Source organism: Sciurus vulgaris (assembly GCF_902686455.1).
Source record: "Sciurus vulgaris genome assembly, chromosome: 4".
NCBI lineage: Eukaryota > Metazoa > Chordata > Mammalia > Rodentia > Sciuridae > Sciurus > Sciurus vulgaris.
The window spans coordinates 88250033-88267330 of record NC_136464.1 but is presented as its reverse complement, the minus strand read 5'-3'; the positions used below and the strand labels follow the sequence as shown (position 1 = coordinate 88267330).

The following is a 17298-nucleotide window of genomic DNA, read 5'->3' as shown; positions in this document are numbered from 1 at the left end:
GACAGGAATCAGAAGATAGCCTGGCCCAGTTGGGGTGGAGGGAAGTGGGGAGGAGAGGTAAGAGGAACAGAGAAATGATCATCTAGGCCCAAGATGAGAACAAGAGTCACTTGCAAGAGAGACCTGAAATTGGGTTCTGTAGCCCAGCTCCATCGCTGCTCAGTTTGGCTCTATCAGGGAGCCAACAGGGGTTAACACATTCGTCCTAATGGAAGGGGCTTGCAATATTTTCCAAGCTGGAAGGAGGCCCCATCAGATCATTGAAAGTTCAAGGGAGAGCTGGATTAGATAGAGTGAAAGAGGAGACAGGGCTGGTTCATGCAGGACTCTGAGAGTCAAACTAGGGCTTTGGATTTTATCTCAAGTGGACAGGAAGATATTGGAAATCCCTCAGCCAGCCATTTGGAGACCAGATTAGCAAGGAAAAGGATAACTTTAGAGTTAAAGGATAACTTTTGTGATCTTTCAGAGTAGAGTTTGAGTGCCAATCAGGAATTTTGGAACATTTCTCTCTCTCTTTTTTTTTTTTTTTTGTACAAGGTCCTGTTAACTCTATATCTTAACTGTTGATGACATTTTTCTCTATTTCCTTATGAAAAGACCCTGAAGTCAGTCGCTTCTCTGCCACAGGAATTTCCCCTTAACATCTATTCAGTTACTTGTGGTCAACTGAAAATATAAGGTGAAAAATTCATAAACAATTAATGTTTTAAGTAACTTTTATTACAGTATGTTTTTACAATTGTGCTAGTTCATTATTAGTTTATTGTTGTTTATTTCTTACTGTGCCTAATTTATAAATTAACCTTTACTATGAGCCTATGCATAGAAATAAGTTTAGTACTTTGGTCCCTTGGTATCCCTGGGGGGTTGGTTCTAAAATTCCCCATGGATTCCAAAATCTGTGGGTACTCAAGTATCTTAGAGAAAGTGGCATAGTATTTTCATATAACCTGTGCACACCTTCTCTATGCCTGCAATCATCTCAAGGTGACTTATAATACCTAACAGTGTAAATGTTATATAAGTACTTATTTTGCTATTTTTTAGGGAATAACAAGAAGAAAAATATATACATTTGCATTACGGGTATAATATTTTTCCTAAACATTTTCTATTCTTGATTGGGTGAGTCCATGAATGGGAAACCCACAGATACAGAGGCCAACTGTATATATAGGATTTAATATTATACAGGGTTTTAAATGTCTGGGTGAGATCTTGGAATGCATTCCCCATGGATAAGTGGCCTACTTGATCCTGATTTGGAAAACATAGCAATCACCTGTGTAGGGATTTTGCCTTCAGACTTGAGCCACAGCCATGCCCCACTCCCCTCACTGGCTCTGTTGACAAGGCTGGTTGAGAACAGAGATTGACCATACATACAACCTAGTTCTTTCTGCTGAGCCATGCCCATCTATGCTCCAGAGAAACAAATCTGTCATAGAAGGGAGTTTTCCTAACCTGACCTTTCTTTGTCTTTTTTTGTCTTATTTTTCTTTTCTTTCTTTCTTTCTACTCCTTTTTTTTTTTTTTTCCTTCAGATGTTGCTCAACATTTGCAGTGAGTCTCAAGGTCTGGAAGGATTTCTCTCAGGATGTGAACTCCAGTCTTTACTGATTGCCACCACCTGTCTTCGGGAGCACAGCTGCTACTTCTGGAAAGAGCCCACCTTCTGTGTGCTGAGGGCAATCTCCAGGGCTCAAAGCCCCAACATCATCCAGTACCTCCAGGGTAGGTTCCAGGAAACATTTTTTGAACTCTTGGAGCAAAGGCTTAGGGTCCACTTTCTACAGTGAGACCCTGATATGTTCTTGTGACACCAGTGTAGATTTCTGGGACCAAAGAAGAGGTGAATGAACAGCTATGCCTAGTGGATGATCCAATAATATCTGGCTCCATTTGTGAAAGTGATTGTACTGTTCATTTCGATGCTCCACTGGGGGAGGGAGAAAAAGGAGAATTCATTCACCATGCTCATATTATCAGACAAACACTGTGCTGGGCCCATTTGTGTATTATCTCATTTGTTTTTTTGAGATGGATTTGGAGATTAAGAAAGTGGACATTAAAAATGATAGAAGATTTGGAAAATCTACTTTTAAACTTGGAGATGTCTGATGCTAGCATCTTAGTTTCTGCTTTGGGAAACACATGTTGGCGTGAAAGTCATAGATTCTGAAACCAGCCAGTCAGAGTGTGTAGACCTCAGATCTTCTGAATTACCTCAGGCACTCAACCACTTGGTGCCTCAATTCTCTGTTTTGTAAAATAGGGATAACAATACCTAATCTCCTTGAATTCTTGTGATTCTTCAGTGAGTTGACATACAGAAAAAGTTTAGACAGTGCTTGGTGTGTGTGTGTGTGTGTGTGTGTGTGTGTGTGTGTGTGTACATAAAATGGATGCCACATTGGTCTCAGCGTCACACGGCCATTGCTTGGATTTGATCAAAGGCAAGATGTTGCAGCAGTCAATTCTAGTAGAAATCCTAAGGGCCTCCTCTTAGCATCATCTACAAGGACCCAGACAATGCTGAGAAGCAGGGAGAGAGAACACTGTGACTCACAGCTTGTCAGGGCAAGGTATGGGCCTCATCTCAGCATCTGGCCTCTCATGGGGCAGAAAGGAAAACCTCATAAAGCTAGTTTCAAAGAGGACATTTGAGGAAGGTTCACCTCAGTTCAACTCTTACCCACCAAGCAACATTTTCTCAGCTCCAGCCGCTGAGCACAACAATCACCTTGGGAACATGACAGTCCTTCCTTTGGGCTGACCCCCAGGTATGGACTCTTTGGGAGCAAGTTGGGGTCTCAAGCAGCTAATATGATTTGCATGTCCACCAACTCCTGTCCTGTCATGTGTCTCCTTCTCGGGTCTCCTACAGTAAATAGGGGGCATCAGATGGTGAGAACTGGGGAAATCCCACAAGCCTATATTCTGACTCTAATAGATTTCCATGGGATATGTCATCCTAACTTGGAGATTCAAAGCTCTCTGTGAGGCCACAGCCCAGTGTTAACAGTGGAGGGCTAAGCTGTGTTTCAATAACTCAGTCTTTCTTAGTCCTCCCCACCAGCTAGAGACTTAGTAGCTGAGAAAAAGTAGCAGGCTTTGGGGATTCTGGAGGGTGGGGCCAGTTTCTGATTATGTTCTCCTCTTCTGCCCAAGACAACAACTACTGAAGAAGATCTCACCAAAGTGGGTAGCCTCCCCTCTGGAGGACTAAGCCCAGAACCTCTTTAAGGGAGTGGGTGGCTTCTGTGGACTTAGAGGCCAGGAGGAAGAAGGGAAGGCTGGTCTGACAGTTCTCCACCACAGCAGCAACTCTTGGAATTTTTCTGCCCAATGTGCAGACTTCAGACTGCGTCCTCACTGCTCAGAGACAGAGCATGCAATATCTCATGTTGCATTGGTATGGCTTTGGTAGCACTCAGAAGAGTTTCCACTCAATGAGACATTCCTTAAAACAGGGATCCATTCAGATCCAAGTCCAATGGCCTCTCTTTTCTGACTCAAACCTTCCCTTGGCTTCCCACTACTCTGGGTGGCCAGCAAGTTTGATGCCAGGTCCCTCATGTGGTGAGCTCTCTTCCTCCTCCTCTGTGGCCCTCACTGCTCTGCTCTAATCTTGTGACTTCTTCACACCACACCATCTTTTCCCTCTCTGCCTCTTCATGTATTCATCTATCTGTCCCTGCATTTTTTGGGGGGGATTTCTAGGGGTTGAACTCAGGGACATTTGACCACTGAGCCACATCCCCAGCCCTATTTTGTATTTTATTTATAGACAGGGTCTCACTGAGTTGCTTAGCACCTTGCTTTTGCTGAGGCTGGCTTTGAACTCGAGATCCTCCTGCCTCAGCCTCCTGAGTTGCTGGGATTACAGGCATGTGCCATGGCACAGGGCTCTTTCCCTGCACTTTTTTTCCTTGTTTTTTCTATTGTTCATTGTTTTTATGTGAGTGCATGTGCATATGCACATTGTTTATAGAATTGTCTATTTACAGATAGGCACCCTGCTCCTTTGATTTAACATAATGTCACCATTTTCCTTTATTTTTAAATAATCTCTGGAAATGTCATTTTTAATCAGGCTAATTCCTGCTCAGCTCTCTATGCTTGGCCCCAACATTGTTTCCTCCAGGTCTTTCAGGATGCTCAGGTCTTGTGTCTTGCATCTTGTTACTTAGGGACATGGACTTTCCCGTATGCTGGGAAAGAGGAGCAGGGGCCTAAGGGGCTTCCCTCCCCTCCTGTATGTCACCTGCTTGGCCTGCAGGATATGGCTTTCATGATAGCCCTTCCCATGGAGGAGGCTTCTCTTTGATCCAAGAGTTAGTAGAAAATGTTCTGAAATCAATCTCATTCATGTCCTGACATGCAGTTTAGAGTGGAGGTGGGTGGTGGGGATAGGGAAGAACCGTGGCAGCAAAGCTCTTGCCTCTGTGCCCAGCAGTGCTGTGCTTCCCTCCCACAGCTGCTGACTGTGTCCGGCTCTCAGTTCAGAACCTCTCCAGGCTGGCAGACACTCTCCCACCTCCTGAGGTGAGCGAGGCTGTGAACCTCATCCTGGGTTTTGTGAAAGACTCCTACCCCATCTCCTCAGCTCTGCTCCTGGAGTTTGAAAATGCAGAGGGCTACCCTCTGCTCCTCAAGGTGCTGTTGCGGTAAGTGCCTATGTTTGGTGGTGAGTAGAAAATGGGAACACCCCAGTCACGGCCGTTAGAACCATCTGGAATGCTGTTGTAGAAAACAGTTACTGAAGCATCTCAGCATGTCTTCTGAAATGCAAAACTCCCTGGAGCATGGCCAGAGTGACCCCTCACTGCAAAATAACTCAACATGGAGACCAGGGTGGTGACCACTTCCTTAGAAAACCAATGGGCGACAGTGATAATAAGTTTATCAAGTCTGCTTGGTGGCATGCACTGGGCTGCCTCTCGCCTATCAGAGCCCACAAGTCTATGTTGGGTGCTTTCTGGGACTGTTGTCAGCTGTCCTGTCTGTGTGCTTAGATGGCTGGACATACGTAGGAGTTGACACTCCTCAGAGGCAGTTCTTGACCAATGAGTGACAGGAGCTGGCTGATGGTTAAATACTCAGCAAAAGTGCCCCTTGGGTGGGAAAGCTCCACACTCCTTGAGTTCCCCAGAAGGACTGACTGCAGTTGCCCAGTGAGGTACTGGCTCATACTGCTCCCAAACAGACTTCCTGTGCTTCCCTGCCTTATGTAGCTTCTCCTCTACTGTGTTTTTCTGGGATGTAGTCCCAAATGAACTATTTCTTCCCCAGATCCTCGAATTGTGAGAAAGTCAAATAAAGACAATGTCCAGCTGGGTCTGGGCTAATGTCTTCCACCCTGACTTGCTATATCATCTTCAGGTTGTGCCTAGAGATTAGAAAGAGCAAGAAATGGAAATCAAGGAAATTCCTTGATGGTTTAAACTTTAAAAAAAAATTTTTTTTTGGTTCTTTTTAGTTATACATGACAGCAGAATCCATTCTGATGTAATTATAAAAGTATGGAATATCTCTTATTCTAGTTAGAGTCCCTTTCTTATGGATGTGCATGGTGGTGGGATTCACTGTGTTGTTTCATATATGTACATGGGAAAACTAAGCCAGATTCATTCCACTGTCTTTCCTTTGCTTATTCCCCCTCCCTTCCTTCCATTCCCCATTACCTAATCTACTGCACTTCTATTTTCCCCTCACAACCCCCAACTCCCATTTATTGACTTACTATGGGTTAGCTTTCATGTATCAAAGAAAACATTCGATCTTTGGTTTTTTGGGACTGGCTTACTTCACTTAGCATGATAGTCTTCAGATCCATTTGCTGGCAAATGTCTTTAAGTCATTCTTTATGGCTAAGTAATACTCCACTGTGTATATATACTTTCTTTATCCATTTATCTGTTGAAGGGCACGTAGGTTGGTCCTTAGGTTTACTATTATGAATTAAGCTGCTATAAACATTGATCTGGCTGCATCAACTGTAGTACAGTGATTTAAAATCCTTTGGGTATATACCAAGGAGTGGGATAACTGGGTCAAATGGTGGTTCCATTCCTAGTTTTTTGAAGAATCTCCATACTGTTTTCCAGAGTGTTGCATCAATTTGCAATCCCACCAGCAATGTAAGAGTGTACCTTTTCCCCACATCCTCACCAACATTTATTGTTACTTGTATTCTTTTTTTTAATTTTTGTTTTTTTTTTTGTTACTTGTATTCTTGATCATTGCCATTCTGACTGGAGTGAGATGGAATCTCAGTGTAGCTTTCATTTGCATTTCTATATATTGTTAGAGATGTTAAACATTTTTCATATATTTGTTGACTGTATTTCTTTTTCTGTAAAGAGTCTTTTCAGTTCTTTTGCCCATTTATTGATTGGGTTATTTGGGGGGTGTTTTTGGTGTTTTTTAAGTTTTTTATTTATTCTGGAAATTAATGCTTTAACCTGAGGTGCAGGTAGCAAAGATATTCTCCCATTCTATAGACTTTCTTTTCACACTCTTGATTGTTTCCTTTGCTCTGAAGAAGCTTTTTAGTTTGATGCCATTCCACTGATTGATTATTGATTTTACTTCCTGAACTTCAGTGATCTTGTTAAGGAGGTTAGTTCCTGAGCTGATATGTTGGAATGCTGGGCCTACACTTTCTTCTAGTATGTGCAGGGGTTCTGGTATAATACCTAGTCTTTAATTCAATTTGAACTGAATTTTGTGCAGGGTGAAAGATAGGGGTTAAGTTTTATTCTACTACTTATGGATTTCCAGTTTTCCCAGCACCATTTGTTGAAGGGGCTATCTTTTCTCCAATGTGTGTTATTGGTACCTTTGTCTAATGTGAGGCAATGTATTTTTGTAAGTTTGTCTCTGTGTCTTCTATTCTGTTCCATTGGTCTTCTTGCCTGTTTTGATACCAATACCATGCTATTGTAGCTCTATAGTGTATTTTAGGTCTGATATCGTGATGCCTTCTGCTTCACTTTTCTAGCTAAGGATTGCTTTGGCTATTCTGAGCCTCTTGTTTTTCCAGATTAATTTCGAGAGTACATTTTCTATTTCCATAAAGAATGTTATTGGAATTTTTATGGAAATTGCTTTGAATCTGTATAATGCTTTTGGTAGTATGGCAATTTTGATAATATTAATTCTGCCATTTAAGAACATGGGAGGTTTTCCCATCTTCTAAGATCTTCCTCAATTTCTTTATTTAGTGTTCTGTAGTTTTCGTGGTAGAGGTATTTCACCTCTTTTGTTAGCTTGATTCCTAACTTTTTTTTTTTTTTTTTTTATGCTACTGTGAATGGGATGGTTTATCTAACTTCTCTTTTAGTTGATATGTCTTCCTGTGGGCTTTGCTTCGCTTCTCCTCTTTAGGGTAGACTTACCACTGGGTTTTGCACATTTCACAACAGAATCAGGCTTTGAACCTAGAGGAGTTGACTTGGACAAGAGAGCTGAAGTCCCTTGGTTCAGTTTCCATTGGGATGTGATTAGATGGCAATAATCTGAGGGTCTTGCTCCAAAGGGATGTTCAGAATAAATATCCCTCTGGGTGCATACATTTCACATCAGTCTGGACCATGACCCACTGGTTATGGTCACTGTGGTGGTCTATATGGCATTTTGTACATATTTCTTTGGCTCAATCAGTGGTCAATTGCTCCCAGACTTCTTGTAGAAGGCAGGAGGGGGAAACAAGCCTGTTCTAGGAAGTGTGGGGGAGCACCCATTTCAGCTCATTGCCTTTCTTTCCTGCCTTAATGGAAGCTACACTGCAAGCATCTTTTCCTCTTGAAATATCAGAGGTGAAATGAGACTTGAGAGGCCCTTCTTCATGAGCAGAACAAGATAGCTCACCTGTGTATAAGTAGCTAAAATCAAAAGCAATATTCAACCTCATGGTAAGCACAAGGGAATCTGCTGAAACCCAGTTCTTTTCCATGATGTTTCATTGCTCTTTGGAAATATTGAGTCATTCTGGAAGTGCCACTTCTTTGTTCATGTCCTAAGCGTATGTCTTTTGGAGATCCAGCCCTGGAAAGTGGCCATTTTCTGAACAGAGATGTAGTTTTTCAAAGATTACTCTATATAGTAGTTCTTCCTTATGGGCAGGAAATATGTTCCAAGACCCCCAGTGAATATGTGAAACTGAACTTTAAACATACTATATTTTCTTCTGTACATGCATACCTATGATTAAGTTCAATTTATAATTTGGGTGCAATAAAGGTATAACAGCAATAACAAATACTAAAATAGAACAATTATAATAATACATTTGAAAAAGGTATTTAAAACTTATGAATGATTTATTTCTGAAACTTTCCAGTTAATATTTTAGGGCCATGATTGATCAGGGGTAATTGCAACTTTGTAGTGCAAAACAACAATAAGAGGGGATTATTGTATTCTGGTTGCATTTATTTAGATCTATGGCTGAAATTTGCAAACAGAGTGGCATTTTTCCAGGATGCTCTTCTTGCCTTTGGTGACATATTGCCTTTGACTTGAGATCTTTGGGGGTCTTCCTCAGTGTGACAGATATGCATTGCCTCTGTATCCTTGTGAGGAGCACCATGCACAAACTGACCTCATCTGTTCCCACAGGTATGACGGGCTGACTCAGGGTGAAGTGGACCCCTATCTTGAAGAGCTCGTTGGACTAGTGGTGTGGCTGACAACCTGTGGGAGATCAGAGTTGAAGGTGTTTGACAGCATCACTTACCCTCAGCTTGAAGGCTTCAAGTTCCATCGTGAGACTTCTGGTGGGTCCTTCTTGTGTCTCTGAGTGACTCCAGGAGAGTCAGTGCTGTGTCCTGACAAGTCTATGCCGGTTCCTCCTTTCTCTGTGTGTACCCATTCAGGTGGGAGGGTCTGATGTGGCCATAACCTTGGGGAAATAAATCTTAAGTCTCCCCTTTATACACTTTCCCAGATGGGCAACTATAGCTTTTTACAATGAGGAAGTTTGTTTTGTGTGAAACTGAGAGGAAATATTGCTTAATAAGAGAAAAGACTGTCTCAAACAATGGAGGAGGCCTTTGATTCCACCACCCACTCTGTGGAGATGCTAATATTTGTGATGAAGGCTAATGACCTTGAATCAACCACCGAGGCTCAGATCCAGTGACTTCTTTTCTTAGTACTTTGAGATTGTGATTAGTTGATTGATGAATTTGACCTGCACACAGATGCTTTCTGTGTGGCAGGTATTGTGTGCAATGTGGGTGCAATGTGAATAGACCAGGTGCCTGCTCCCTTAAACTCCTCTTTAGAGACCCTTGTGTCTACACTGAATATAGTCTACTGGAGAATTGACTGGCAAATGCATCTAACACAACTGTGACATCCTGTGGGTCAGTGAGGAAACCCTGCACAGAGGTGCCTGGTGGAAGGGATTTTGAAGGCTAAGTATGAGTTGTCCAGGTTGAGAAGAAAGGGAAGACTTTTAAAGGCAGGAAGTACTTTCTAGGGAAGAATTGTGGCCTGGAACAGCTAGGTGAGTCTGGGGAAGTGAGAGCTACTACGGGGCAGAGGCAGGAGCCTGGAAAGCCACAGGGGCCAGCTTAAGAAAGGCCACTGGGTGGGCTTCAGCAGATGCACAGGGGCATGGATAAGGTTCAGGGGAGGGTTGAACCCAAAGATTTCAGTTTCAGAAAATTCTTTCTGGTATCCAAGGCAGAGAGGGCTGTAGGCAAGGAGCTTTCTGATGAAGCTTCTCCTAAATGAGAGAGAGAGTTGACTTTCCAGCTGGGAAAAAGGCTGCGTGAGTTAGGTAGGTATATTCATTTATCAGCATATGTAGAAATGAAACTGATTTTGCTTGGTCATCTTTACCATCATTTGATTTTAATCCATTGAAAACAATTCTCCCAGATTAGTTCTGTCCAATGAAAACACAATGTAAGTCAAATCATGTAATTTTAAATAAGAAGAAACTGGTTAAATTATTTTTGATCTTGTATTTTATTTATCTCAATCTATCCCAAATATTATGTCTCAACATGCTTCTAATATAAATGACTATTCATGGAATAGTTTGCTTTCTTTTCTTCCAACTATCTCTTGGAAATCTGTTGTGTATTTGACACTCTTGGAACATCTTGGTTCAATGTGGCCATTGTTAGAGTGCTTTATTAGCCCACATATTTTGACAGTGCAACTCCAGCCTTTTCATATCCTGAGGATGATCTTTTTGGACTTTGATAGATGCATATTCACAGGACCTAGAAAACATAAACTTCAAATAGGGTATTCTAATGATAATGCAACCACATATTTCTAAACAGGATAAATGACTTGCAGGTTTATTCTTGTTTTCATCTTTAGGGGTGACTGTTAAGAATCTGCAGGCATTCCAGGTTCTGCAGAATGTTTTCCACAAAGCCAATGATGCAGTCCTCTGCACTCAAGTTCTGTTGGCCATTAAGACCATGTGGGCTTGGAACCCTCGGAACTTCTTCCTTCTGGAGTGGACCCTGCAGCCCATCTCACAGTTTGTGGAGATTGTGCCTCTGAAGCCGACCCCAGTGCAGATACATTTTTTCCAGCTCCTGGAGTCACTGGTGTTCAAGATGTGCTACGTGCCCCATGAGATCCTACAGAAGGTGCAGCGTCTGATCAAGGAGAGCTCTGAGCCATCCTGCACCCTTGTGGCACTGCAAAGCATCCTCAAGATCACTGGCAGTGACCCCCTCTTCACTGACATCTTCAGGGACTCAGGAATGCTGGGCCTGCTGCTGGCCCAGCTGAGGAAGCAAGCCAAGATCATGAGGAAGTCAGGTGCAACCTCAGGGAACAGGGAGGGAAGGGCAAGTGGGCTGGGGTATTAGCCAGGCTTGGTCTGTGTGCCAACCAAGCCATCCCTTGATGCAACAGAGAAAGTAAGCATGCTTATGACACTGGGCATCATGAGGGTCAGAGAAGATATCCCTGAGACACATGGTCTCACAAAGAGTAGGCAGGCTTCTCAGTCTTCCCCATGAGAAGGTGAAAGGGATGGATACAACTTTAAATAGGTTTTGGGGGCTAACCCAGGTCCTTGGTATACTTGATTTTCAAATATCTCCCACCCTAGACACTGTCTAGGTATGTAGATGGGGAGAGATAGCTGGGGACCTGTGGATCCTCAGTAATGCAAAGGGAAACAGGAGCCTAGAGAGCTCTGGGCTTCTGGATACTCTTCTAGGATCTTCTGGGATATGGCCTTGATCACTCTGCACTGTTGGTCTGATGGTCCCCCACTGGGAGGGGAGTCACCAGGGCCTCCAAGTCTTGGTCCCACTTAGTGTGTCCTGTTGGGCAGCCACACATGGTTCCTTGGCTTTATCCCCTGGTCTTTACCTCAGTCCCTGCTGTCCAGGGTCTCCATTTCAGCAACATCGGCTGCCTATGGGTTTTGAGGTCCCTTCTGCCCTCATGGAAGTGCACAGTGAATGGGAGTTGGGCCCTTTCATTTCTTCACCATGTCCCAGCCACATACCCTGCTGGGGACCCTCTATATGGGACTCTGTAGCCCTTACTTCTAGTGATTTTCAAGTAGGAAATAGGGCACAAAAACTCCTTTTCCTATTCCTTACATCTTTCCCTTGATCTGTATACACCTGCTATTGTGTGAGATCAGCCTGGTGGAGAGATGCCAGAACACAAGAACCTGGCCACTTATCTCTGCTTACCTTTTCCTCCTCTCCTTTTCCCACTGAACTGGCTGGTAGGACCCAGAGACTCTCTGGTCTTTCAGGACTTTTGGAATTCTGCTTCAGACTTAAACCAAGGTCATCATCAGCCTATTTATTTCCTGAGCCTGTCTGAGGGGAAGAAGCAGAGGGAGAGAGAATGGGTGTTGGAGCCAGACAATACTATGGATTGGTCTTCAATTCTGGCCTTATTACTTACAAATGGAGAGGTCTTAGTCAAGTTACTTTGTCTCTATGGGCTTGCTTCCTTCTCAGGAACATGATGATAATAACTACATCACAGGAATCTTCTGAGAATTGAAGGAAAAGGACCCATTGATGTGCCTGCCACATAATAGGTGCTCAGGAAAAGTTAATTTCTGTATCCTTACTCTTGCATGGTGTTACATGGAAGACTGAGATACTTCAAGAAGAGCTCTTGCACCTTTTGGAGGCCAGGAAAGACCTACCCTCATGCTAAGAATGCTTGTAAATGTTATCAGCACTGAAGACAATGGGCTTCCAGAATGCTTTCTGTCTGGTCCTTAGGGCCAGGCCCTGGACAGTTTTGTTATATGTATCTTTCTATTGCTCAGTAACTTTGTCTTGGTCCCTTTTCTGTTGTTGTAACATAATGCTACAGACTGGGTAACTAACAGGAGTTATGTAGCTCATGGTTCTGGAGGCTGGAAAGTCATGGTGTAAGCATCTGCTGAAGTCATTTTTGCTCCATCAAAACATGGTGGGCAGCATGTGACAAGACAGAACAAGCATTCCATTTTTGGATCTCTCATTCTCCTCTGATAAGGTCACTAATCCCATCACAGTCTTCACTCTCATGACTTCATTTAATTATTTCTCAAAAGCCCCACCTCCAAATACTATTAACATATAAGTTTAGGAGGTGAGTTTTCAACACTTGAATTTTGGAGGACACATCCAAGACATGGTAAACCTCTTGGCCTAAATCCCACCATGAATAAAGTTAGCACATTAGCTTTCCTTGGTATTTAACTGAGAAATTTTTGTATAGTTTTTGTGTTTAAGTATTTCTTTGTTGTCCTAGTTGGGTGTTGTTTTCTGACATCTGTTTTTTCTAAGTCCAATTCCAGATTTATGGTCATATCTAGGAGAGTTCAAGTTTTTAGTGAGCTGATGTAGTCACCCTTACTTTGTGCTTTGTGTTTTAAAACATGTTCTGTCAATTCTATCTCCAGGTTAATAAGCCATGCTTGTACCCACTCCCCAAATACATATTGAGCTACAAACTTGTTTAGGCACTTTTCTGGCACTGGGATTCAATGGTGAACAGAGACCTTGTTTTGCCCTCATGGATTTAGTGGGGACACTTATTATCCCATAATTTCTTGAGCTTCTAAATGGCTCAGGCATGAGCTGTACTCCCTCCCAGGGATGAATGGTGAACTATAAAAGTGGTGAAAAGAAAATCAAGAAGGCCAGGCAATGTTTCTTAAAGCATGGTCAGTGGACCAGCCCATCAGCATCACCTGGGAACATGTTAGGGATGCAAGTTGTAAGCTCTTATCCAAGACTTACCGAGTCAGAAACCCTGGGGATGGGACACAGCATGGAGCTCTGGATTTCACCAACAAGCCATGTAAGGAATTCTGATGTACTAAGTTAGAGAATCCCTGCTTTTGAGGGTAGTAGGGTAATATCTCAAGAATTGGGGTTCACACTCCCTTATAATAGAAGTATTGCATTCTCATCTTAAGAGAATAGAAATTAATGAAGTTGGAACTTGTGAGTCATACCATGTGTCCATAAATTTTTTTGTTGCTTTTTAATATGGTAGGAAACAAAGAGTATAGTCCTGACATTCAGGATCCAGAAAGAGAACTCACCTGTGTGATGCTAAGAACTGTGGTCACACTTCTGAAAGGCTCAGTCCGAAATGCAGGTAAGAATGGTACCAACTTTGCATTGTCATTATTTAGTAAAATATTAATTAATTCCTGGTTGTCTATGTGAATGTTCAAAAGTTATAGTCAGGGAATAACCAGTACCAATGCTATGGATAATGTCCATCTGCTGGTTGGTGTACAGTGACTATCAGTAAATTGATAGACATCTTGGTTGATACTTTTTACCTCTAAGGTTGTATAATAAGGTTGATGAGCAAAGAGACTGTGCTTGATCTAGCATTTGCTAAATTAAAGGGATTACAGAGCCTCCCTCCCTCCCCTCTTTTCAAGTAAAATCCATTAATATTCTGCTACAATGACTATAGATCCAACAAGAAAAAAGGAAACAGCTAAAGAGGTAAAGACAGGTAAAGGAAGTTAGTTCTTTTTAAGAAACATCTCCCAGCCAGGATAAATTTAGAAACTCTCCATCTAAACATTTTTTCTTTTTCTTTTTTTAGCTTTCTAAGATCATGTGGCTTCTAGCTTTTTAAGAAAGTATGTGCAATACACACAAATGCACACTTACACATGTATATAAAATAATATGAAACATATGTACCAACAGGGCAGTGTGTTCTATGATTTAGGTAGTCTTGTCTGAGACCCTTATAGATTAACTATACTAAGTGTAAAAAGCTATTATTTCATTATAGCAGAGGTAAGTCTCTAACATTAGACTATAAAATATTACTCAGAGGTGCTGGTTAAGTTTGTATTCCTTAGCTCACATTCAGATATTTAACTACTAGTAGGTCAAGGTAGAGCTTAGGAATCTACTTAAAGGTAAAGTCTAATCTACCCAAAGTAAGCCTTCATGGTGATTGTCATGTAGGGTGTGCTCAGTTCACAATTAAATTAATTCTGCATTATGGACTTAAGCTGCTCAGATTCACATCAATTGGTCAAGTTACTGCCTAGTGTTTACTCCACATGTACTACTCCCAATTTCAATCCTGGGGTAGAAATGTTTAGTATTACTTATAAACAAGAGCATACCACCAACTGGATTTCCTTAAATTTTTCCCCAAGAAACTACCTAGCAATTAAATATGTTCTCAGATTCTGGTTTATTTTCTGCAAGAATTTCAGCCGACAAGAGAGAATTGTCTCTCTGGAAACAAAGGACAAAGTAGATCTAGTTAAAAATTTGTATTACCTAGGTTTATAAAAGGAAGGATTTCTGTCTTTTCTCTTTTTTCCCACAAGATGATAGCACATTGTTTTTAACTACAGTTGTCATCTTGTACAATAGATCCTGAACTTATTCCTCCTATCTTAAATTTATCTCCCATGGATATATTGATCAAAACAATTTTTTTTTCAAAAATAAGATCCTCAATGATGAAGAAAGTAGTTTTAAAAAATTTTCAACTTTATATTTTTCTCTCTTCCTCTTCCCATTTAAATCTATAACAGGCATACCAATAGGCAAAAGAGAAACCTTATAATGTAGCAAAATGAGTTTAAAGAAAAAACATTCCTTGAGAAACTAAGGTACCAAGGCTCCCAGCCTCATTTTGTCTGTCTGGTTCCCAGTTGTCCTGAAAGACCATGGCATGGTCCCCTTCATCAAGATCTTCCTGGATGACGAGTGCTACCGGGGAGCCTCACTCCGCATCTTGGAGCAGCTCTCAGTCATCAACGCTGAGGAGTATATGAGCATCATTGTGGGTGCTTTGTGCTCATCCACTCAGGGGGAGCTGCAGCTGAAACTGGACCTCCTGAAGGTGATTTCAAGTCCTTCTTTGTGATTGACTTTCCTATAGATACTTACCAAATGATCCGCATTTGCTAAGGCTTTGGTTCATTCAGTTTGCCACTGTAAGTTAGTACATTGTGTTAGGCCACGTTAGCTGCTATGACTAATAAATCCCACATCCTCAGTTACCTGGCACATTAAACTCTCCTTTTTACATAGAATCCAATCAATGATTATGGCTGCCATTCAGGCACAGTTGTCACCTGTCCATCTAACTCAGCTAGCACACAAGGGAAGAACTACCAGGGAAAATGGTTGAAGGCATTCTCATTCAGACCTGGAACTGCCATGTGTTAATTTCTGTTCAATTTTCTATGGACAGAACTTTGGGCAGGACTCATTTGAATACCAGGGGTTCCAGGAAATGTAGTCCCTGTGTAGGCAGCTAGTTCCCAGTAACACTAAACTATGAAAGTGGAACTCATACCAGTGGTGGTTAAACAGCTGTCTTGTTGACTTTACTTACTGAGCATCTACCAGTTACCAGGTCTGATACAGAGTGCCTGGATGTACAATAGAGTGAGATACAGACCCTGCCTTGTGGGAGCTCAGAGAACAGTGCTCATAATGAGTGAGCATGGGTTGTATTAGAGTGTGGTAGATGTCCTGGTTAGCCACTGGGCACAGGCTGCTATGGAACAGAGAAATAAGGGAGACCAGCTCTGCCTTACCTGTTTGAGGAAGGGTCTCAGAAGATAAAAGGAGCAAAAGGCAGTCAGAGATGTGGGAAAGCAGATACACAGGGAGAAGCAAGACTTGGTTATAACATTTGGATAACAGAAGAGTACGTTTTTATAATATTGCTAATAATTATCAAACCTTAAGTAAGTTAAAGAAATGTAATAACCCTACTATCCTTTCTGCCTTTTGTCTTTCACAATTTTGTTACCATTCCGTCTCTTCATTTCTTTCATGTTTGTGGATTTAAACTTTTTAAAAAGTTGTCTTTTCTTTGGTTTTCTTCTTTTTGGGGACAGAACAAAAATAAATGCAAATATCCCCTGGAGAGCAGACTTGGGCTTTCACATGTATGTGTAGCACATCCCCCAATGAAACACACACTTATGTTTTCTTAATATGTCATATCCAATTATTGGTGAATTAAAAAAAAAGTACAAAGCTGCTCTGCCTCCCAGAATTCAGTAACCCACCAATATAACTTACTTAATTATGGATGTCTCTGGACAAAAACTTTCTGAACATGTAGAGGATGGTGCTTGGTTCATTTCACGTACTTTGTTTCTCTGCAAAGTCAATGTCAGACACTGGTGTGAGCTCTGCCTGTTCACAGGTCTAAGCCTGCAGTAGTTGGCATGGCCAAGACATCGAGTGACTCATTCAAAAGTGACATTGTGACCATGATTGTCATGTGTTTCACAGATGACAGGAACCCAAACAATGATTTAACTATATGGAAGAAAAATCAGTAACAGTGATTTCTAGGAAGCAAAAAAGTAAAGTTGAGTGTATTTTGAAAGAACTCCATGATTTTGTGAAGTCATAGGGGCATAAAGCAAAAACAAAACAAAACAAACAAACAAAAATTAATGAAAATTTAGTGCTGGGAAAACCTTAGATTCAAGTGGCCCAGTTTTCTGGTATTATAAGCACAGTGTCTGGAGCACGTCATTGGCCCAACTGCTAAGTGGTGAATCCAAGGCTATCAACCGAAAACCGAGTGATCATCCCACCTTGCCATGCTGTTGTCTCATTTCCTCTTCCTGTCTGTGCTTGGCTCTATTTTTTGTGTCCTTACAGGAATAGGAAAAGTACCACCAGAACAGTCAAGACTGTGGTTTTGACAGGGTGAACAATCATTTCTGACACTTTCATATTAAAAGTCAAACAGATTCAGATAAGAAAATTTCTCTTTTACTTTGTTTGGAGTGAAAAAGCATTTTTGTGTCCAGTGCAG

General features: G+C 41.7%; 1 protein-coding gene across 1 annotated transcript in view; it reads left to right on the top strand.

Moving 5' to 3' along the window:
* Positions 1-17298, top strand: part of WDFY4 (WDFY family member 4) — a 288190-nt gene that overhangs the window by 49142 nt on the left and 221750 nt on the right. The window contains 6 exon segments of the mRNA XM_079138164.1: positions 1548-1737; positions 4484-4673; positions 8629-8786; positions 10351-10803; positions 13513-13617; positions 15161-15351. Coding sequence (XP_078994290.1) covers positions 1548-1737; positions 4484-4673; positions 8629-8786; positions 10351-10803; positions 13513-13617; positions 15161-15351 — 1287 coding nt within the window.